The sequence below is a fragment of the Aquarana catesbeiana genome, linkage group LG01 (assembly GCF_042186555.1).
Source record: "Aquarana catesbeiana isolate 2022-GZ linkage group LG01, ASM4218655v1, whole genome shotgun sequence".
Classification (NCBI taxonomy): Eukaryota; Metazoa; Chordata; class Amphibia; order Anura; family Ranidae; genus Aquarana; species Aquarana catesbeiana.
The window spans coordinates 567,895,017-567,918,494 of NC_133324.1; the positions used below are offsets into that span (position 1 = coordinate 567,895,017).

General features: G+C 41.7%; 1 protein-coding gene across 2 annotated transcripts; it reads left to right on the forward strand.

Annotated features, from left to right (window-relative positions):
• Nucleotides 1-584: 584 nt before the first annotated feature.
• On the forward strand, nucleotides 585-23,426 carry CBARP (CACN subunit beta associated regulatory protein). 2 transcript variants are annotated; one of them, XM_073597103.1, is made up of 10 exons: nucleotides 585-902; nucleotides 6,063-6,120; nucleotides 19,130-19,272; nucleotides 19,355-19,416; nucleotides 19,494-19,656; nucleotides 19,751-19,946; nucleotides 20,038-20,193; nucleotides 20,301-20,493; nucleotides 21,415-21,574; nucleotides 21,715-23,426. In XM_073597103.1, the coding sequence occupies exons 2-10, from the start codon at nucleotides 6,073-6,075 to the stop codon at nucleotides 22,793-22,795; spliced, it is 2,202 nt and encodes a 733-aa protein (XP_073453204.1). In that variant the 5' UTR covers nucleotides 585-902; nucleotides 6,063-6,072; the 3' UTR covers nucleotides 22,796-23,426. The 2 variants fall into 2 exon arrangements, with proteins under 2 accessions (XP_073453204.1, XP_073453195.1); XM_073597094.1 differs by lacking the exon at nucleotides 585-902 and adding an exon at nucleotides 1,011-1,174.
• The last annotated feature ends 52 nt before the right edge of the window (nucleotides 23,427-23,478 follow it).

The window sequence follows — 23,478 nt, forward strand, 5'->3', positions numbered from 1 at the left end:
TTCATAGTGTCAGTGAGGGAACCTGAGCCATCATAGTGTCAGTGAGGGAACCTGAGCCTTTATAGTGTCAGTGAGGGAACCTGAGCCATCATAGTGTCAGTGAGGGAACCTGAGCCTTCATAGTGTCAGGTGTCAGTGAGGGAACCTGAGTCTTCATAGTGTCAGTGAGGGAACCTGAGCCATCATAGTGTCAGTGAGGGAACCTGAGCCTTTATAGTGTCAGTGAGGGAACCTGAGCCATCATAGTGTCAGTGAGGGAACCTGAGCCATCATAGTGTCAGTGAGGGAACCTGATCCCTCACAGTGTCAGTGAGGGAACCTGAGCCATCATAGTGTCAGTGAGAGAACCTGAGCCATGTCCCTGACTCCCTGTGCTGTGAGGTGCAGTTTTCTCTCTCATTCTCTCCCACTCACATCTCTCCCTGTATCCCCTTCTCCTTATTTGCCACAGCCTATAAATAATCACACACAGCTATGAGTCACTGTCCCCCGTGTCAGCCCCCTCCCCGCTCCCTATACCTCACCGAGCTCAGGCAAAGCTATACAGTGCCTATGGAAGTGTATGTAGCATCCTCGCCATTAAGCATAGTGCCCAATAGACACAACACATACAACCCACACAGCCGTCCACCTGTACCCTCTTCTAGAACGTTCCTCACTGAGGGGAAGCCGGTACATGCCTTCAGGTGCACAGCTCCCCTTCTCCCGCTATCTCCCACCACCTCCCCTGCCCGCAGACTGGCGAGAGTCACGTGTGTGGGGTGGGCGGGGCCTCCCCTCCGAGCTTCATTCATAAATCCTGAGGCCGGTGACTGAGCCGCAGCTCGGAGCGGGAGGTGACGAATCGAGCCACGCCAGGCAGGAGGGCATCGGCGGCCGTCGCAGGGTGTGCACGGGACCCGGTAGGTTGAATGGTGCCCCGCTCGCCCCTTTTATTTAGCAACCTCCCCTCCCCCGAGCATCCTAGTGGGCACTCCCTGGGTATGTGTTAGGGCTAAAAAAAAATCCGCATTTCCTCCGTGCCAGCGGTGCTTGTTTGGGCATAGCATCCGCGGGGCTGGGATCCGGTATGATTAGCATACGGGTGTTTATTGGCTGATTGGGGGGGGATCACCCAGGTGAGAGCGGGCCTGGGAGGGTTCATGTCATACGGGCTGGATGGTGAGCCGAGCAGGTAGGTGGGGCATCGCTTTTCTACAGGCGATGGGTACTGCCCTATACCATAGCATGTCATAGATCACCCCCCTCTAATGATCCATGGATTGCTGGATACTGATAGCCAGCCGGCACTATGCTCCTCACTTTCCGATGACATCTGTCATGTGTCCAGTGTGGGATCTCATACACATTGATACAGAAAGGACCTGGGGGCACTCTAGTCATCTCCCCTCTTATTATCGATGGATTGCTGGATCATTCTGACCAGTATGCTCCTCACTTTACTATATTCATCTGTCATGTATCCAGAGAATGATCTCTTAAATCCATATTTACCAAAAAAAAGTATTCTATCAACACTTTATTGATCTGGAATTCTGGATCTGGCAGTATCCACTTATCAATAAACATCTGTCATGTATCCAGTGTCTGATCTCTGAAATATATATTTACAAAGTAACCTGTGAGCACGATTGATTGATTTCCCCTCTATTGATGGATTTACTGCTGTGTACTGATATGTATCCAGCAATATGCTCCTCATCTGTCATGTATCCAATACATATTTCCAAAAAAAACTATACTGTGAGCACCCTATTGATTCGATCTTCCCTCTTATCATGGGTGTATGCTGGATCTGGCTCCTCACTTTCCAATATTCATATGTCATGTATCCATTGTGAGATCTCTTAAATACATATTTGCAAAAAAAAAAAGTAAACTGCACTTCATTGATTGATCTCCACTCTAATGATGGATATATTGCTGTCTGTTATGTATCCAGCTATATGATCCTCACTTTCCAGTTGACAGTATATCCAGTATGTGATCTTTTAAATACATATTTACAAAAAAAAAAAAAAAAAGAAGAATCAGTGAGGACATAATTGATTTGATCTTTTCTGTAATTATGGATGTATTGCTTTATCTGACCTCACTTTCCAGTTGACATTTGTCATGTATCAGTATGTGATCTCCCTTTAAATAGTTATAAAAAAAAGAGTAATATGTGAGCACTTAATTGATTTGATCTTCCCTCTAGTTATGGATGTATTGCTGTATACTGTTATGTATGTGGCAACATGCTTCTCACTTTCCAACTGACATCTGTCATGTAGAATATCCAGTATATGATCTGTTAAATACATATTTACACACAAGTAACCCATGAGGATCTCATTGATTGATCTTCTCTCTAATTATGGATGGATTGCTGTTTACTGTTCTGTATCTGGTAGCATCATCTTTACATTCCATTTGACATCTGTTATGTGTCCACTGTGTAATCTTTTTTAAATACATATTTACTAAAAAAAAAAAAAAAAAAAAAAAAAAGGAACCTGTAAGCAATGAATTGATTGATCTTCCCTTTAATATTGGACGTATTGTTATATGTACCTGGCGATATGGTCCCCCCTTTCCGAATGACATCTGTCATATATCCAGCGTATCTGGTATGAGATTTTTTTGCTTAAATATTAACAAAAAAAGTATCCTGTGAGCACTTCACTAGTTTGATCCTCCCTATAATGGAGATCTGCTGTATATTGTTATGTATTTGGAATATTATCCTTACTTTCCAAATTGACACCTGTCATGTATTCAAAGTGTGATCTCCTTAATACACATATTTACACACAGTAACCTGTGAGCCCTCTATTGATTTCTCTTCCCTCTAATGAAGATATTGCTGTATACTGTTATGTATGTGGCAACATCACCCTGACTTTCCAATTGACACCTGTCCTGTATGCAGCATATTAACAACAACAACAAAAAGTAACCTATGAGCACTTCATTGATTGATCTTCCCTCTAATTATGGATGCATTGTTGGATTCTGATATTTATCAGGCTATGTGGTTCTCACTTTCCATTTGACATCTGTCACTTATCCAATATGTGATCTTCCTTTGCATAAAGATTTACAAAAAAAAAAGTAACCCAAGCAATGTGTTTACACAGCATGTTCAGCATTAATGCATATTAGTGATTGTCTGCTTCTGTTTTAGAATGATGTATATGGTAAATCTGCAGAATATGTCTAGTTCTGCGTCATATAGTATCTCCTTAAAATGCAGGACCTAATCTGACAGTCTGATGCTCTGTATGGTGATCCCTTACACACTGGAGACAATGAGAGGAATTTATCAAAAGAGAAACAGGCAGAATCTGGAGCAGCTGTGTATAGCAACCTATCAGAGTCTAGTTTCAGCTTGTTCAGAAAATCAAAGATAGAAGCTGATTGGTTGCTATGCACATCTGCCCCAGATTCTGGCTGCTCCAGTTTTGAGAAGTTTCTCTCATTCGATTCCTCCAAATTTGTAGTGGATAAATGATCCTATTTAGTTTAACAAATGTTGTTAGGCATTGGTAGGTTATGGTGCTTACACACTCTTCGAGTTTGTTATATGACCAATGTGCAATTTGATCAAAGCAATTGAACCCACAAACAATTGAACAGCCATAACTTTCCTTCCGATCGATTTATACCAGATTCGATAAAACCGGGTCAGTCACCTGGCATGGAAAATTATCAGTCATTTTGCATTGATTGGCAGCACTGAGATACTTTTCATGAGTATGATTGCATTTTGATTGATCACATTATGAGAATGCATGGTGGAAACAGAGATGTGATTGATAATTTACATCTATCTTCCAACTATCAACCAAAATCCACTTCCCTAATGTGGCCCATTGGTAGAATGGGTTGGAAGAGATCAATTTAAAAAGAAATTGACCATTGTTCGACACAATTGTGGCCATTATTAGAATGATTAAAGTGATTGTTATTTTTATAGAAAAAAAAAATTGAGACTTTACAAACATGCCATACTTATCTGCTCTGTTGCAGTGGATTTGCACAGAGCAGCCCAGATCCTCCTCTTCTGTGACCCTGGCCCCTGCCTTCTGTTCAGTGCCCCCATAGCAAGCAGCTTGCTATGGGGGCACCTGAGCCGACTCACAGCTCCATGTATCCATTCAGACATGGAGCCCCTGACCAAGCCAAGCCTCTCTCCCCTGATTGGCTAGCTGACTTTGACAGCAGGGGCAGCCATTGGCACTGTTGCTGCATCTCAGCCAATCAGGAGGGAGAATCTCGGACGGCTGAGACACTGGTGGACATCGCTGGGCAGAGAGGGACCTCAGGTTAGTGTTAGGGGGTCCTGCTTCACACAGAAGGTTTTTTATCTTAATGCATTAAGATAAAAAAAAAGTCTGCCTTTACAACCACTTTAAAGCGTTTCTTCATTAAAGTGATTGTAAATGATCAGTTTGTAAAACAACCCATTCAGTTTAAAATAGAAATGAAAGGCAAAACATTTTTGCATAGATATAAAAAAAAAATATATAAATACCTTTTTCCCCTTTTTAAAAAGTGATCACATTCCCTCTGTTCTCAGCTGCATAAGATCTGGGGGAGAAGCAGCAGCACACTGAGATTCCCAGTGAATAAGCTGTGCAGCGGGGGCGTGTCAGGGCAAGTCTGATCATTGGAGGAGAGTCCACTGAACTCCCAGCATAGCTAGAGAACTGACCACGGGGTGCTCTCCTGCTTTAGTGTGGTCAGTTTTTAGGAAAGCAAGGGGACTAGCAGAAACACCAGGGATTTACATAAAGAAAGCAATACAAAGAGAACTGGATACTTTCTCATACAAGTATACGGTACAACAGACACATATCAGGAATATGAAGTGTTGGGGTAACAAAAGCTTTAAGATAAAAAAATGTCACAGTAAGTGTATTGCTCCCTCACCTTGCTATAAACTTCCCTGATTCCTATATGGATCCAGCGATGTGCTCGTCTGCAGCCATTTCCGCTCTCCCTCTTCACACAGGCACAGAGGCAGCAGGAGCCATCCTGTGATGAGGGAATGGGGGCGGGGTTAAGCTGCATTGTGTATGTCAATAGACGCACACAGTCCAGCTCAGAAGTGAGCCTGCAGGTGGACCCCCAAAGGAAGCTCCCTATGGTTGCACACCAAGAAAAGGAGGGGCCTAGAGCGCCAGCAGGGGAGGAGCAGAAGAAGATCAGAGCCACGCTGTGCAATACAATTTCTCAGAGCAGGTAAATATAACATGGTTATTATTTAAGATAAATACATAGAAGCCTTTACTATCACTTTAATGTGAGACCGCTGCTTGCTTCACGTTTGTCAGTGGAGTTTAGCAAAGCTTATTTTATTTCTTGTAAAAATTATGCAGTTCCATAACTCAGCCTTTCTTAATAATTCAGGGTTCCCCTGGAGGCTGCTAGGGGTTCCATGATTTGTGGCGGATTGACCTCCCTTTTATTGGTGCCTGCATAGTTCCAGAGCAAACGTCACCTGGCAGAGCCAGCATATGTGACTCCAGGGACCTTTTTAGTGGTCTATAAGGGTGGTGATTGGACAACCACTATAATGGTGGCCATACACAGAGCTATTTTAAATATTGTATTTTGTATAGATTTACTGTCTGATCAGAAATACAGTGGGCGATCTTATCACCTTATTATCTGCTGTCCTACGACTTGATCTTCTGTCAAAACTGATCAGAATAGTTTTGATTAAATGGTTTGGTTTTGTTCCAAAGCAATTCATGGCACCGGTATATGTCTTTTTAGAATTCATAGATTCAGTCATATTATACAATTTTGTGAAGAATCCTATGATTAGCTTGTTACATGTATGGCCACCATAAGTGGGGAATTCTTTCAACTGATCACTAGTGTCATTTTTCTCAACACTAACCTGTGAATTGGTTTTAGCAGGGGTTCCCAGAGACTGGGAAATAACTTTAAGAGATCCTATATGGTAAAAAGGTTGAGAAAGGCTGCTATAACTGATCACAAAAGCTTGATGTTGCCTTTGTCTTACCATTGACTATTGACTAACACACCCCATCTTTCTGTTTCTGCAGGTGTCAGATCATGAGCAATGAGTCACCTCCATGGGAGAATATAACTGATAGCTCCACGGTGAGAAAAATTGCAATATTACAGGAATCTAGAGATATAGGCAATAATCGTATACTAACATTGAGGATAACATTAATCAACCAGCAGGCATCTAGCTCTAGATACTAAGTGAAACTGCCAGCAAATAATGTACATTTTGTCGTGTGTGTGTGTATATATATATATATATATATATATATATATATATACACACATACATACATACATACATATATATATATACACATATATAGACATAGACACACACACTTGTGCTCATAAGTTTACATACGCTGGCAGAATTTAATGATTTCTTGGCCATTTTTCAGAGAATATGAATAACACAAAAACTTTTCTTTCACTCATGGTTAGTGTTTGGCTGAAGCCATTTATTATCAGTCAACTGTGTTTACTCTTTATAAATCATAATCACAACAGAAACTAAGAAACTACATGAACTGCATGTTTGAGATCTCCCCAGAGTGGCTCAATGATATTGAGGTCAGGAGACTGAGATGGCCACTCCAGAACCTTCACTTTATTCTGCAGTAGCCAATGACAGGTCGACTTGGCCTTGTGTTTTGGATCATTGTCAAGTTGTAATGTCCAAGTACATCCCATGCGCAGCTTCCTGGCTGATGAATGCAAATGTTCCTCCGGTATTTTTTGATAACATACTGCATTCATCTTGCCATCAATTTTGACCAAATTTCCTGTGCCTTTGTAGCACACACTTCCCCAAATATCAGCGATCCACCTCCGTATTTCACAGTAGGAATGGTGTACCTTTCATCATAGGGCTTGTTGACTCCTCTCCAAATGTAGTGTTTATGGTTGTGGCCAAAAAGCTAAATTTTGGTCTCATCACTCCAAATTACTTTGTGCCAGAAGGTTTTTTTTTTTATAAGATGTGTTAACTTTTTACACCATTATGTGGTCAGAATTACTAATGTGCTTACTGATCTCTAGTCAGTCTAAAGCCATTGGACCAGCCATTCTCAACCAGTGATCCCTAAAATCATTAGCGTCACCATGGCTGTTACAATCTGACCGCACAATCTCTTTACAAACAACTTTATATTTAGCAAAAATATGTAATATGAAGACCCACTTAATCTATTTAATCATGTTTGTATCTAGTCAGACAACCATTGCACTGTGCAGTTGTTGGTAGATCTAAAGAAGATTGTACAATCAGATTGTAAGGTGTGTTGTGAGCCTTAAGCTGGCCATACATGGGCCTATTTTTTCTATTGTTCAGCCAGCAGGTTGAATGAAAAAACTGAACCCATCCACATATTTGATCACTGTGGCCAAATGGTTGTAAGTGCTGATTAATTCAACGTCTTCCAGCAGGACCAGTTATGGAAAAGCGATTGATAGATCACCTTCTCATGAACAGCAGCGGCCATAGATGGATTGAAATTTGGCTTGTTCCTACTGATTCCGATCCATGTATGGCCAGCTTAAGGTTCTTCCAGAGGTTTCTAGGAGTTCCTTGAGCTGTGACTGATTCACCTCCCATTTGATAGTGCCTCCATAGCTCCGGGGAAGGTAAATACCACTTCAAGAGTCAGTTGCAATTAAAGTGATTGTAAACGAACACCTTGTAAAACAACCTATTCAGTTTAAAATATAAATGAAAGGCAAAACATTAGTGTATGAATAAAAAAAAAAACATTCTAAAATACCTTTTTTTTTTTAAAAATAAGTGATCACATTCCCTCTGTCCTCAGCTGCATAAGAGCTGGTGGGAGGAGAAACAGTACACAAGCTTCCCAGTGAAAGGCTGTGCAGAAGGGTGTGTCAGGACAAGTCTGATCATTGGAGGAGACCAGTGTGATCTCATACCTAGTATGGTCAGTTTTTAATAGGAAAGCAGAGAGACTGAGGGGAACACCAGGGATTTCACACAAAGGAAGCAATACAAAAAATAAAAGGATACTTTTTCATACAAGTACATGGTACAGCAGGCACAAATAAGGAATATGAAATGTTGGGGTAACAAACACTGTAACTCTTTATTATTTTCACAGTCTATAAAGGTGCCATTAATGGAGGATCATTTTTCCCACTGTCCACCAATAAATTGGATTTGGCAGGGGTCCCTAAGACTGGATATATATTTTAAGGGTTCCTCTAGGACGGGGTTCTTCAAACGTTCGACAAAAAGGGCCAGTTTACTGTCCTTCAGACTTTACAAGGGTCAAACTGTGCCTGGTGGGAGTAGAAAATGCCTCAGTCTTGGTGGTCATTGGGAGTACAAAATAATGATTTAGTGCCTTTGATCAGTAAGAGGCGCAATAGTATCCCATCTTTTGGTGTCAATGGAATGAATAGTGCCCCATTGTTGCTTTGGTGTCAGTGGGAGGGATAAGTGTCCTATCACTGGTTTCAGTGGGAGAAATACTGCACCATTGTTGATGTCTGTGGAAAGAATCTTGCCTCATTACTGGCGTCAGTGGGGGAAATAGTGCCTTAGGGGCCAGTTAAAGGCAAGCAAAGGGCCGCAGTTTGGAGACCACTGCTTAAGGGTAAAAGAGAGGGAACTAGCAATGACAGTCTCCATGTTTTTTGCCATCCCAAGTTTCCTGTAATACACATGCTTGCAATAATTGGTGTACTTTAAAAAAATGTACTTTAGTTCATGTGTATGTGTTAGTGTGTGCATTCTGTAATTTGAATGCTCTGCTGTATATGGCTTTAGGCTTGTACTGGGGAGTTTACTGTACTAAACAAGTGGTGCCTAGATTGCTGTAGATCTAGGGACCTACAGGGAAAGTAGTAGAGACCTTTGCCATTACCACCAATTTCTGCTGTCGTATGTAGGTTTTACAAAATACAGCAAAAATCCAAACAAAGTGCGCAGGTTACATGTCCAAATTTCACTTTCTCTACTGCTAATATATCAGTTCCATTGTATTTATGTTCTCTTTTACTGGAAAAACTCTTTAAAACTAGACTCTAGCCATTTTTTTGTTTGTTTATCTTTAGAGTAGGTACAATTTAGCCTCCATTCACACCTTTTCGACTTGTCATGCAACTTTGGACATCAAAGTCACATGACAAGTCATTCCCCAAATTTTCTTTAATGATAACCAGTCATATATGTGCGACTTAAAGTTGCACCAACTTCAAAGTAGTTCATGTACTGCTTTAGTCTGACCTTCATCCAACTTGAGGGCCATAGACTTCAATGTTAAAAAAATTGCATGAAAATCATACCAGAATATTTTACAACGCAACAGTTGTCCATTATCATTGGTCAAAGCCATAGTCATAGTCATATCCAAGTTGCACTCCGAAGTCGGCACAACTTTGGAGTCGTACAAGTGTGAATGTAGCCTTAAAATATATGTTAGGTGTCTATTTATGATCGTGACCTACTTAAGGTGATTTTTTTTTTTTTCCCTTACTTCCTATTCATGTGAAATAGGAGGTAGTGGCTGTCAATAGGGTAGCAAAGCACTGATAACCTTAAACATTGTCAAAAGTTCTAACCCTTAGGTCTGTTTTTCGGACATGATTGGACAGGCTATTCATCCCTATGGACTGGTGGGTGACAGTTTACACCTGTCTACCTCTGATCTGCTAAAAACAAATGGAAGGGGATCCATTTTACTCTGTGTAGGCGGAACAGATCGGAGGGTAGTCGGGTATAAACGGACAGCTGAGTCCATTTTCATCCAGCCGCCCATAGAACAGAGCTTGCTCTGTCTGTGTCCACTCTGCATAAACTGAGCGGACACTGACCTGCCATCCTCCTCGCTCTGCTCAGCAGGGGCACAGTGGACAGAACAGAAGGCACCCCTGTGAAAGGGGCCTTACTGAACTATCAGTGTATTTTAGTAGGGACACAAACAACAATAAAAGCATGAGACAAGCTCTAACACCTCTGCACTGTACTCAAATAGCTCTCTCTAAAGGCTGGCGGTAATGATCAAGCAGGGAAAATCCAACAGGCTGGTTGTACAAGTAGATCGACTTCTGCACAACCAGTCTGCCCATACATGGATCGAGATTCAGCCGGTCCCCACAGAATCAGCTAAATTTCGATCCATGTATGGCCGGCTTTATATTGCTATAGGAACATTAAATTGCAGTCCCTGGTGTGGGCTCTGAAGTAAATGGTGCCAGTGCACTAATTGCAATGCATCATATTTGTACCCCCTTTTTAAAATAACTTTATTGAAATGTTAAAATGACAGAGTATTGGGATGCAGTGTAGTGTGTCTCAACATGCTGCAGTGAGTTATAATGAAAAGAGTAGTGCACACCCTACTTTTTTTCAGCACCCACCACCACGTTGTGGTGGTGAACTGAAGACATAGGCCACAAGGCAGTTTGTCTTGTTTGTGCGGCGGGTTGTGGTGGGCAAGGTTTACCAGCACAGTGCAACACATTATAGTGTGAACAGGCCCCTAAGAGGAGAAAGGATCTCTGACTGTAAATAAACTGTTTATGATGCCAGACAAAGAGGGTTACATGGGACAGACTCTAGCAAGGTAGATGATACTACAGATAACAGTAATAAATATGAATGTATTATGTTAGTTGTTAGTATACTGTATATCTTTATACTTTATTTAGCAAGCTATGCATTATTAAGTGCGAGACTTTTAAATCTGTTTTTGCTTGAAAACCAGGCCTTAGCTCATTTAGCTAGAAATATTGATCTCTTTCATTGTTATTAAATGTACATAAATTATTTATAGAATATTGACAGAGCATAGATATAAATAGCCTGTCCATTTTACTATTTCTTACCTAGTATAATCACACTAACCTCTAAATTTTATATTCATTTGCTGCCTGTAAGCAATTTTAAAATAAATAGGATGTACGGCGGGGTCAATTTACTAAAGGCAAATAGGTTGTTCGCTGTGTAAGGGGGTTTTTCAGAGTTTAGTAAATGTGGTGAAAGTGAAACTTGGTTTTCGTGAGCTTTACAGGCGCTTTTTTGGTCTTAAGGCCCGTACACACACTTTGATTTTCGGACGTCAATTGTGTTACAACGACCGATCGTCCGCAAATCTTACCGTTAGTACGGTCCTTTCGACAGCCAAAAGCTGGATGTGCAGACTATAACATTTTTTTGTCGGATGTGAACTCAACATCCAATTTTCGTTCCCATCAGTATGGTTTTCGTTTGAAAAAAAAATTGTAAGAGCAAGACTACGCGTGCTCAGAAACAAAAGAATACATACGAAACTATTCAACACGTTATGTTACTTCTGACATATTCTGTCAAACGAAAATTTTTGTATTGTTAGTAACCTCTTCACTTTTGACATGAGACTAGCATGCCACAAAAATCAGACGTTTTGTCGTCCGAAAATCAAGGCATGTTTACAAGGCTTTAGTCTAACCCAGCCTAAGGCCCCTTTCACACTGAGGCGCTTCTAAACTGCCAGTAAAACACAGAGGTTTTCAGGCGCTTTTGAAGAGCTTTCCATTAATTTGAATGGAGAGGGGCATTTTTACCGCCCTGCCAGCGCACTGCTCCAGTGTAAAAGCATTAATTGATTTTAATGGAAATAGGTTCTTGTGAGCTTTTCAGGTGCTTTTTTTTTTAGCTTGAAATCGCCTCAGTGTGAAAGGGGTCTAATAGTTGTCCTGTGGACAGATTCTGCCACCTGAGTTGTGGATCTCTGCAGCTCCTCCAGGGTTTCCATGGGCCTCTTGGCTGTTTCTCTGATTGATACTCTCCTTGCCCAGCCTGTAAGTTTAGGTGGAAGGCCATGTCTTGGTAGGTTTGCAGTTGTGCCATACTCTTTCCATTGTTGGATGTTGGATGTTGGATTGAACAGTGCTCTGTGAGATGTTCAAAGCTTGGAGATATTTTTTTTATAACCTAACCCTTTTAAACTTTTCCACAACTTTATTCCTGGCCTCTCTGGTGTGTTCCTTGGCCTTCATGATGCTGTTTGTTCTCTAAAGGTTCCCTAACAAACCTCTGAGGGCTTCACAGAACAGCTGTACAGGCGGCCCTTGGTTACAAACAAGATAGGGTCTGCAGATTTGTTAAGTTGAACCTATTTGTAAGTCAGAACAGGTACATTTTTTAAGTGTAGCTCCAGCCAAAAAAAAAACTATTTTTAAGTTTTTTGGATAGCATAGGGAAGGGTTATCACCCCTGTAATGTTTGTTTTGCTGTCTGTGTCCCTGTTCAGATTTCACCTCACTTTCTGTCCCAAAGACAATTGGATTTTGAAATTTTTGGGTTGTTGTGAAAACAAGGATTGGTGATAAAGCATCAGTGAAGGTACCTTTTGCCCATAATAACTCCTACAGGACTGAATTTCCCTTCCTGGGGTAGATTTCCTCTCACTTGCTGTTGTCTCCCTCCGTTTGTAAGTAGGAGTTGTTTGCAAGTAGGATGTTTAATTAGGGGACCGCCTGTATTTATACGGAGATTAAATTACACACAGGTGGACTCTATTTACTAATTAGGAGACTTCTGAAGGCAGTTGGTTCTACTAGATTTTAGTTAGGGGTATCAGAGTAAAAGGGGGTGAATACAAATGCACGCCACACTTTTCACATACCGGTCTTTATTCTTAGAACATTTTGAAAACCATTTATCATTTTCCTTCCACGTCACAATTATGTGCCACTTTGTGTGGGTCTATCACATAAAATCCCAAAAAATACATTTACAAAAGGCCCATCCATTTGCCGACCTCTTCACAAAAGGTACAAGACTGAGATTCAGGATAATGATATCCAGAATAAAAGAAGCATATCAAAGTAAACCTTTTGAATAGAGGCTGCCATTGTTGACCGCCTTCTGAAATTGTTAGCTGACTGACTTTATGAAACCCCAACCAGGAACAAGTATGCAGCACATGAAGGCAAAACTCCACATCTGCCTACTAGCACACTTGACATTTAGGTGTGAGTGGAAGTTCCATGAGCATTGTTAAGCCCTACTGCTGGCAGCCGTTTTGTGTTCCAGGCATTGGTCCCTGGGTCCATACTGCCCTAAACATTTGTACCGCTAGGTGTAGCATCCAGCTACAGCAGCTGTCAGCAATGGGGCTGGACAGTGCACCTGTGCCCTCTGTCCACACCTAAACCCCCAGTGTGCAGAAGGCCTTAAGCTCACCATAGCCTTTTTTTTTTTTCCAGGCAGTGGGCTTAGCAGAAAAAAAACTAACAGGTTCCTCCATCCACAGAAGTGAGGTGGATGGAGGAATGCCTCAGCTGGGACATTTTTCTGATAGCGGGACCCGCCCCTGTCCAAAAACACTGATAAACAGCTGCAGCCACTGATCAACTAATGTTTTCCAACATGTCCCTTTGGAAAACAACTTCTGGCAAGCAGGGACAGCCACAAACTAACTGAAATTTGGGAGGCTTTGCTCTGGATCATTGAAACAGATGTTTCGAGCTCACTTGAACAGGCAAGTAATGATGGATATTGGCAATTACTGACTCCTTAGTTTTCTTCCACTAGGTTTACTTCCAAAGGCCCACAGCTCCCAGGGTGGTTTAGTTAGTTTTGGGGGGCGAAGGTATGCTCCAGAGATGATTGTTAATACTCAATCTGGTTTCGCCCTTGACACTCCACAGAAACTACTTTCCTGAAACTCACAAACTATTTACGAACAGCTAAAAACAATGGACACTATTCTATACTCCAACATCTGGACCATACGGTTGACCACCCCCTCCTCAAAAAAACGTAACTCTTTGGTCTCCTTGACTGTACTCTTCATTGGTTCTGATCCTACCTATCCCACCACACCGTCAGTATCATTTACAATTCCATTTCCTACTCTTCTTTATCCGTTGGGGTCCCCCAAGTTTATCTTCTTGGACCTCTCTGCTTCTCAATTTTCACCTCCTCCCTGGGTTAGCCAATAGCCTCCCATGGCTTTCAAGATAATTTCTACGTGGGCGACACTCAAATTAATCTCTCTTCCCCTCAGCTCACAACATCAGTCTACTCACCCATCACTAATTTATTGACCAATATATCAGTTTGGATGTTGCACTACTTCCACAAACTCAATCTATTAAAAACTGAGCTCAATATTTCCTCCCTCACCCGCCCCTTCTCCATCAAGATCAATGGCACAGCCATCAATCCATCCCCCCCCCCCCCCATGCCAGGGTTCTAGGTGTAATCCTGGACTCTGGACTCTGCTTTCAGCCCCACATCCAATCACTATCCAAAGTTTACCACTTCAACATTTCCAAAATACGCCCTTCCTAACCAAGGACACTACAAAGCTCCTAGTTAACTCCCTGATCATATTGACTACTGCAACTCTCTCCTCATTGGCTTACCTTTACATGCTATGCCCCATTCAGTCCATTGTGAATGCTGCTGCCAGACTCATCCACCTTACCAATCGTTCAGTGTCTGCTACCCCTCTCTGCCAATCCCTCCACTTGCTTCCACTCACCCAACAAGTACTCATTTCAAAATACTAACAACTTACAAAGCCATCCACAATTTGGCCCCCAGCTCCATCACTAACCTAGTGTTAAAATACCAACCAATTTGTGCTCTTTTGTTCCTCCCAAGACCTCCTGCTCTCTAGCTCCCTGGTCACCTCCTCCCATGCTCGGCTCAAGAATTTCTCTCAGGCCTCTCCTATGGAACTTTGTACCCCAATCTGTCTGACTATCTCCTACTCCGTTTGCTTTTAGAGGATCCCTAAAAACCCTTCTTTTCAGCCTATCCCACCTAACAAATGTATCTCCACTTTCTCTATCAGCTCTTCCCCCACAGTTATTGCCTTTTGTATCACTTGACCCCGCCCTTTTAGATTGTATGCTCTAACGAGCAGGGCCCTGATTCCTCCTGCATTGAATTGTAACTGTACGGTCTGCCCTCATGTTGTAATGCACTGCGCAAACTGTTGGTGCTATATAAATCCTGTATTATAATAATAATGATAACACTCACTAGCAGACCCTCCAGCATGCTAAAAATACAAAATAAAGCATTAGCGATTGTAAAAAAGTGTAATTGACTATGGACTTTTGCATCTGGTAAAGGGAACAGTTATCGTTGTGCTAAATGCTTTTACACAATATACTCCAGAGCAATAAGCTCGGAAACCCTTGGACCATAATAGCTGAGGCAACCTCCTCTTGGGTTTCCCAGCTATAGCAGTGAATTTCTTCACTCATAAAACTAGGTAACATGGGTTTTTAAAAAGCATGAAACAAGGCCTTGTTATAAAATATGAGGATCACACATGACAGAACCCAAGATCTTTTGTTTATGGTAATGATAAAATGTCTAAAAGCATGTGGTGATAGCTTAATAAAAAATGAATTACCACAGGTGCTTACGGTCCTATGTGAAAAAAAATCAGCTGTAGTTATTCCATTATAGAAATTTCTGGAATTCACAAATAGTCACAGAAGTGCACAATAACTTCAACTGTATCTGCAATTCATTTTAAAGTATCTAAACTCGAGAACAAAAATGGAATATGTTGCAGCTTACTAGTCCTTTAGGTGTATATTTCCATTATTTATTCCTGTCCTAGGGTGACAATGCTTACTCACCATACTGTATCCATGGAGGAGCAGCATTGTCATACTAGGACAGACATTGGGTTAGGGCTACAGGGAACCTTGCATCCCCTTCAACTCCATAACAGTAGGGGGCAGGTGTTCTGTAGTTCAAAGACAACCTGGGCAGAGCCTATAAGACTGCTTGAGATAGCACTGCAGAGTGAAGAAGTCAGTATTGACTTTCTGGCAGGATCAACAGACGGCTACCTTTAGGGGATTTGACACTGGTAATATAACTACACTTTCATTTCATTTAACTGACCAAAAGAGAGCAAGAGATTATGGGTTTACATAAGGTTATAAAATGGTCACTACAAAGTACATTTGCTTCTATGTCAACTGTTCACTTCTCTATGGTCCAGTTGTATGCAGTACATAAGCGCTACAACTAACATACAGTGCCTTGAAAAATGATTTAATACCCCTTGAAATTTTCCACATTTTGTCTTGGTACAACCAAAAATGTCAATTTATTTAATTGGGATTTTAGGTGATAGACCGAAACAAAGTGGCACATAATTATGAGGTGGAAGGACAATGATAAATGGTTTTCAAACTTATTTTTACAAATAAATATCTGAAAAGTGTGGCTTTTTTTACACCTTTTTTTTACACCTGTGTGTAATTTAATCTAAGCATAAATACAGCTGTTCTGTGAAGCCCTGAGAGTTTTTTTTAGAGAACATTCATGAACAAACAGCATCATGAAGTCCAAGGAACACACCAGACAGGTCAGGGATAAAGTTGTGGAGACATTTAAAGCAGGGTTAGGTTATAAAAAAAAAAAAAAATATAAATATCCCAATCTTTGAACATCTCACTGAGCTCTGTTCAATCCATCATCCGAAAATGGAAAGAGTATGGCACAACTGCAAACCTACAAAGACGTGGCCGTCCGTCCCAGGGGTCTCAAACTGGCGGCCCTCCAGCTGTTGCGAAACTACAAGTCCCATCATGCCTCTGCCTGTGCAAGTCATGCTTGTAACTGACAGCCTTGCAATGCCTCATGGGACTAGTAGTTTTGCAACAGCTGGAGGGCCGCCAGTTTGAGACCCGTGGTCTATACTGACAGACTGGGCAAGGAGAGCATTAATCAAAGAAGCAGCCAAGAGGTTGTAATTCTGGAGGACTTGCAGAGATCGACAGTTCGGGTGGGAAAATCTATCCACAGGACAACTATTAGTTTTGCACTACACAAACCTGGCCTTTATGGAAGAGTAGCAAGAAGAAAGCCATAAGAAGTCCCATTTGCAGTTTGCGAGATCCATGTGGGGGACACCGCAAACATGTGGAAGAAGGTAGCCTGGTAAGCGTGGCGGAAAACTAACACTGCACATCACCCTGAACACACCATCCCCACAGTGAAACATGGTGGTGGCAGCATGATGTGGGGATGCTTTTCTTCCGCAGGGGCAGAGAAGCTGGTCAGAGTTGATGGGAAGATGGATGGAGCCAAATACAGGGCAATCTTAGAAAAAACCTGTTAGAGTCTGCAAAAGACTTTACACTGGGGCGGAGGTTCACCTTCCAGCAGGACAACAACCCTAAACATACAGCCAGAGAATGGTTTAGATCAAAGCATATTCATGTGTTATAATTGCCCAAAGTACAGACCTAAATCCAATTGAGAATCTGAGACAAGACTTGAAAATTGCTGTTCACAGTCACTCTCCATCCAATCTGACAGAGCTGGACCTGTTTTTCAAAGAAGAATGGGCAAAATTGTCACGCTCTAGATGTGCAAAGCTGGTAGAGACATCCCCAAAAAGACTTGCAGTTGTAATTGCAGTGAAAGGTGGTTCTACAAAGTATTGACTCAGGGGGGCTGAATACAAATGCACGCCACACTTTTCACATATTTGTAGAACATTTTGAAAACCATTTATCATTTTCCTTCCACTTCACAATTATGTGCCACTTTGTATTGGTCTATCACATAAAATCCCAATAAAATACATTTACGTTTTTAGTAAGTTAGTTACGTTTTAGAAAATGTGGACATTTTCTACTGTACAGTTGTAGATCTATAAACTTTTAGTAACCTTTTTTAGACAGGTTAATGTTTTTTTTTTCCCCCCTCATAAAGTCAGCATACAGATTACTATGTAGACAGCTGTACCTGCCAAAACAAACTTTAAAAATGCATACAGAGAACGCAGGTATTATGGCACTACCCACTCTGTTGTGTTGTAACTTAGGTTTAAAAATCACCAGGTTACCAATACAAGAGTCATTTCCAAGTACACCGACTAAAGTCTTCAGGATGTGTCTATACGGAAAGCCTAATGAAAAAAAAAAAAAATCTCTTGATCACAGTTGCAGTGTTTGCTGCTAATTAGCAGCTGATTGGTTTCAGTTCAGTTTACTGCCAAGCCCAGGAAACAGTTTCATATTAGTGTATCACTGTTTGCATTCATTAAATATATTTAATGCTTCCTTTGAAGGTATAGTTAAGGGCAATAGCACAAGCTTTTTTGCGATCTGCACACAAAAATTAACGAATCACATGTGGTTTTGACTGACAAGCACACACTCATAGTTTTTCCATACGCAAAAGATAAGTTGTAATCTAACAAAATATGTGTAGAGGTCTTTTATGTAGTAGCAGAATGCACTCAAAAGCAAGAGACTTGAAACCCTATTCCCCCCCCCCCCCCCCATAAAAACAAAAATGTATTTCAAATAGAAAATAGACAGTAGACTTCAACGCAAAATTAATGTATTATTTTATTCTTAAAGCTGAACTCCAGGTATGGATTGTATGTATGTGTATGTAAGTATGCATGCTCCATATCTGTGGAAGTGGAGAAGTACCACGATTTTCTGGGTTCTGTGGCTAGTGGCTGCCCTGAGATCTTAAGAGGGGGGGGGGGGGGGTCGATCACTTGACACAACTACCATTTGGAGAACACCTTGTAGGTCTTTTCAATAAATGCAAAACACTCTGATTGGATGAGGTGGAGAGGTGGTCCCATGACATCACAATCTCTACCTCACCAAATCAAAGAACGCAAGAAAAATGCATGGCTTTTTCTGAATGGCATCCATGCCAAGCAGGCAGGCAACCCAAGGTGCACCAATGTAACTGTGCAATACAAACCATACATGTAGTTCAGCTTTAAACATAACAATCCTAAAAAAAAAAAAATGTATATAATAGAGATCTATATATATATATATATATATATATATATATACACATATACATACACACACACACATACAGTATTAATTATAATACTACTACTACTAATTAGGTGAGCTATAAAAATTATCGCAAGGAGTTTTGGGAGGGTTTAGATTCCCTGCTTAAGCACCGGAGCTTTGACATCAGGCTCATTCAGCATTCATGTGTTCAATGTTAGACATCTAGTCATAGTGAAGCATATTACAGTTTATAGAATATGGAAGGGTGCATGTACAAGGTAAGGATAACAGCGAAGAAGTGTTTTTACTACAGAAAGTAACATTTTACCATATAAATCTGCAGGCTGCTCCGGCTGCACCCAGTCATGATGGGTACGTCTTGCTCTTGGTCCTTCTGTCTATCTTCATTGGAGGAACACTGCTCTTACTTATCGGGGTCCTGATCCTTTGTAGACGCTGTTGTGATTCACATCTCAGGCTGTCAAGGTAAAAGTTGTTACAACAAACCCCCCAGACCCTGCCTATAATTTTTTTTTGTTTTACAATTGTACTGCAATTATTTTTTTAGACCCAGTGATGATGCAGAGAAAACAAATACTTCCTATGTGGACGAGTCACAGCCAACACATGGTAAGGAGACTGCTTATTGTGAACCTTTTTCCAGTAGATCTAGATCTATAGCATCAAATGTCCCTTGGCCCACACAGATATCACCATCCGAATAGAAGATGCAGAATCACTGTCCGCCTCAGGTCTTCGTGATGCAGAGTCTGAAAAGTTTTTGTGCACTGCATCCAGTGGTCGTCGCGTTTCATTCAATGAAGGAGCTTTATGCGGGCAAGAAAGAAGAGAACGTGAACGGGGAAGAAGGTGAGTGAACAGAAAGAAAGTCGTAAAGTAGAGGAGGCTAGTACAGGAAGACTATATAATGCTAATCATCTTCTGGCTGCTGTAACTCTTTCAGATACACTTTGACTGAAGGAGATTTTCACTATCTGAAGAATGCACGGCTGACTTTCCCTCCGCTTCCCTCCCTACCACCAACCGCTTTGCACATTCTGACCATACATGAAAGCGAAGGCGGGGAAAGTAGCAGCAGTGGAGGAGCATCTGAAACACATCACACTTCCCCCAGCAAGTCCAACATCTCTATATATCAGGTATAGCACATTTTTTTTTTCTTTAAACCTGTGACCCAGCACGCTCATCATTTCAGATTATAAATATGCTATTTTTTTCAAATCCTGTTAGCCTCCTCGCAGTCCTCCTACTCCTCTAACTCGACTGTCGCTCAGTTTAACATCTGCGCTTCCTGGAGATGCATACAACTCTGTGGCAGATACAAGCTTTATGGAAACTCCAACCCATAGTCCTCCCTCTCCAAGACAAAGCCCAGGCAAAGCTAGGGTGAGTAACAACAGAGTGGAAATAACGGGAATATGCTGAGAAACAGACAAATAGAATATAGGGTTATCATAGGTGCACCAGTTTCACACCATCCCTTCCTTCCCCAGTTTGACCACAGCAGTCATCTCCCTCCGGGTGGTGCCAGCTCTGATGTGGGTACCACCCGAAGTCATGGTGCAGTACTCCATTTCTTCAGCCGTCTACGGCGTCATGCAAGCTTGGAAGGAGCAAGCCCCTACCTAAAAATCAAGAAATGGAAACTGGGCAGTGTGCAGAGAGCAAGCAGCTTAGACACCAGAGGTGAGGGGGAGGATTGACCTGGATGCACAAGATGAAACAGAAGGATACTGTTACCCCAGCTATAAAGGAGGGTAAACTGGATATATAAAAGTGATAAGAGGCATGTCCTTTAGTTAGACTGGTAAGAGGGAAAAGCAATATATAGTAAGTTAGGACTTTCAATGAGTCCACATTAATCAAGCTGTTTCAGTTATGGGTGAAAGTGGTGGGCTGTTTATTACCTAACAGGTTTCCTATATGTCACAGGATTTCAGTGGTGAGAATTCTGTGTCATATCTTGTCTCTGCCACCCTGGTCAATGAAGTTCTACTCCTCCTGCTGCATTATAAATGATATGAAATCAGTTAAAGGATAAGATAGGGAGAGCAATATCCCATGGAGTGGAACTGGCAAATTAAGTTTATTAATATTTCTGGAGCCAAGAGATAAGATTCAGCCTGTCACCACCTATCAAGGCTGAAAAATTTATATATATTAAAATAGATTTTTTTTTTAATCAATCATCAACATTTGTCTGTATAATTCTGAATATTTGAACACGGAGTCAGCTGCATGTAGAGAAAATATCGGTCACTACAATTATGAATTCAAATTTTTACTGCTCTGAAAAAGCTCCATAACATTTTGAAAATTTGTTTTAAAATTCTGTCAGTTTTTGATATAGGATCATACAGTAACTATTTTGGGCTCATTGGCGTTAGACAGGTATGCTCTAAAACATCCATCTACCCATTGTATTCATAGGTGGGGACAAGAAGGCTAGATAAACAAGCTGGATATTCGAGAGAGGATTGTGTATTTTTTTAAAAAAAGGATATAGTAACAACAGACTTTTAGCTAAACTGTAAAATGATCAGACTAATGAAGTTATGCAGAAATCTGTCAATAGTTTTTGACATACTGTATTCTTTCTTTTCACAGGTTCACCAAAACGGCATCAGTTCCAGCGCCAGCGAGCAGCCAGTGAAAGTGCGGAGCGTGATGACATTATACAGTACATAGCACATACCCAAGACTCCGCTTTTGCCTCAAATCAAGGATCTTACATACCACATGGAACACCATCACACTCTCTCGGCAGGTATTCTTCTATTGCCCAGTCCACATATTTCCAGACACACCTCCCAACAAATGTTTTATAATCCCTTTTTTTTTTCTTTTTGCCTATTGCTAATAAAAGGAGGGGCTCATTTAATTCAAATTTTCTTATTTGGTTTACAGATTAGATCATGGGGAAGATGGATCGTTGGCTGATGTGGGAAGCACAGAACAGGGCCAGCTCCCTCCCCAGTGTGACATTTGGAGCCTACGTGCATCATTAGAGCTTTGCGCCTCAGATCAAAGTAGTAGCAACAATGACCGGGACTCTGTTCGCAGTGATGCAGAAAGTGTGAGCTCCCTAAGTGGACTTCCTAGCCTAGCCTCCCAGGATCTGCCAGATGGTAGGCCTGGGAAGGGAACAGAGCCAGAGACTGGATCCCGAAAGCTCCTTCAGATGGACAGTGGCTATGCTTCTATTGAAGCCCCTTGCCGGCCACCAGAAGAATCAGCCAGCCCTCATAGGGACAAGACCGCTTCAGAAAAGCGCCTTTTTTTCACTCATGGTGGACGTAAAGGGACAGTATTTGAAAGTCTGGAGGGGCGTTTATACGAACAAGGTGCTGCAGGTGGAGAGGAAGAAACATTTCCCCATCACACCCAAGCAATCAGTCCACAAGATGCTATTACTAGACGAGACTATAGCATTGATGAAAAGACAGATGCACTGTTTAATGAGTTCCTTAGGCATGATCCACAGTATGACGATTCTCCTATGCGCATAAAGCATCGATCACGAGCACACTTGCGTAAACAATGGCAGAGGACAAAACAGTACAGTGATCCAGGCATCCGTTTTCCCCCTGCTTTAGACAGGCATCGTGCTTCCCCATTACGCAGAGGAGACAGTACTAGCTACCTTCCTGAAACACGTTATCACAGTACGTTACCACGTATTGCAAGCACTACAGATGAGGAAGGAGCAGACAGCTGTCCACTTAGCCCAGCTTCATTAACACCTGAAGACAAAATTCAGGCCATTGAAGAAGAACCATATGAACATGGGCCTGCTCCTGAGGAGCCTAGACCTCCAACAGAGAACCCAGATCAAGACTATGGTTATGGCCCTCAAACAACAGAGCTGCTGGATAAGATTGGAGCAGGGCTGGAGGAAAGATTGTATCCATTTGTGCAGAGGACAGCATGCAGCCCTGAGAGGCTCTGCACAGTGGCACATATCTCACCCGATCACAGTCCTGTGTAGTAGCAACATCATGTCTCCAGCAGTTATCTAGGACCGTTAGGTGGGAATTAAAGACTGAGCAGATGTGCAACCCACTGTTCCTGGATAGCACAGTGCCAAATAATACCCACTGTGGCACACTGTTATTTTACCCACTGCCACTTTATGTGCCATACGAACACATGCATGACTGTAAATACATGCAACACATATACACCGCACTCCAACATACAGCATGGACATACACACTGCATTATTCACAATACCTGTACAATTATCTTCCAAGCAATATAAAAAGTTTCTTCCTGAAGGCCCTTGGCAACTTTGCATCAGGGAAGGGGGGGGGGGGGGGGCAAAGTGTGGATCCACTGGCTTTCAATGTAGCTGCTGCTGCAGATCTATGGCTCCCCATCCAAAACAGGACTTACAGGCACAAGGGATGTTTGGGGTTGGTTGGTGCAGGGTCTATTACCAGTGTGTGATGTTTATCTATTTATTTAAATTATTTATTTAAGAAAGATGCTTTGTTCCTGGGAGATAGAGCCTTTGTGCTCTTGTATTTCAATGTAGCACGTGACGGCCAGGAGTTACTTGTGCTCTCCCCAATACTGCTCTGCATTTTCCCTTATTAAAAGAAGACCGCATATTGTAATTGTCAGAGTCTGAGTGTACACTGTGTGTATGTAAGAGGGGGGAGCAAGTAT

Coding starts and splice junctions, on each gene's coding strand:
- CBARP (XM_073597094.1), top strand. CDS start 1,143: ATGTCATACGGGCTGGATGGTGAGCCGAGCAG. Junction 19,657..19,750: donor GAACGTGAACGGGGAAGAAG/GTGAGTGAACAG, acceptor TAACTCTTTCAG/ATACACTTTGACTGAAGGAG. Junction 20,494..21,414: donor AAGCAGCTTAGACACCAGAG/GTGAGGGGGAGG, acceptor TTCTTTTCACAG/GTTCACCAAAACGGCATCAG.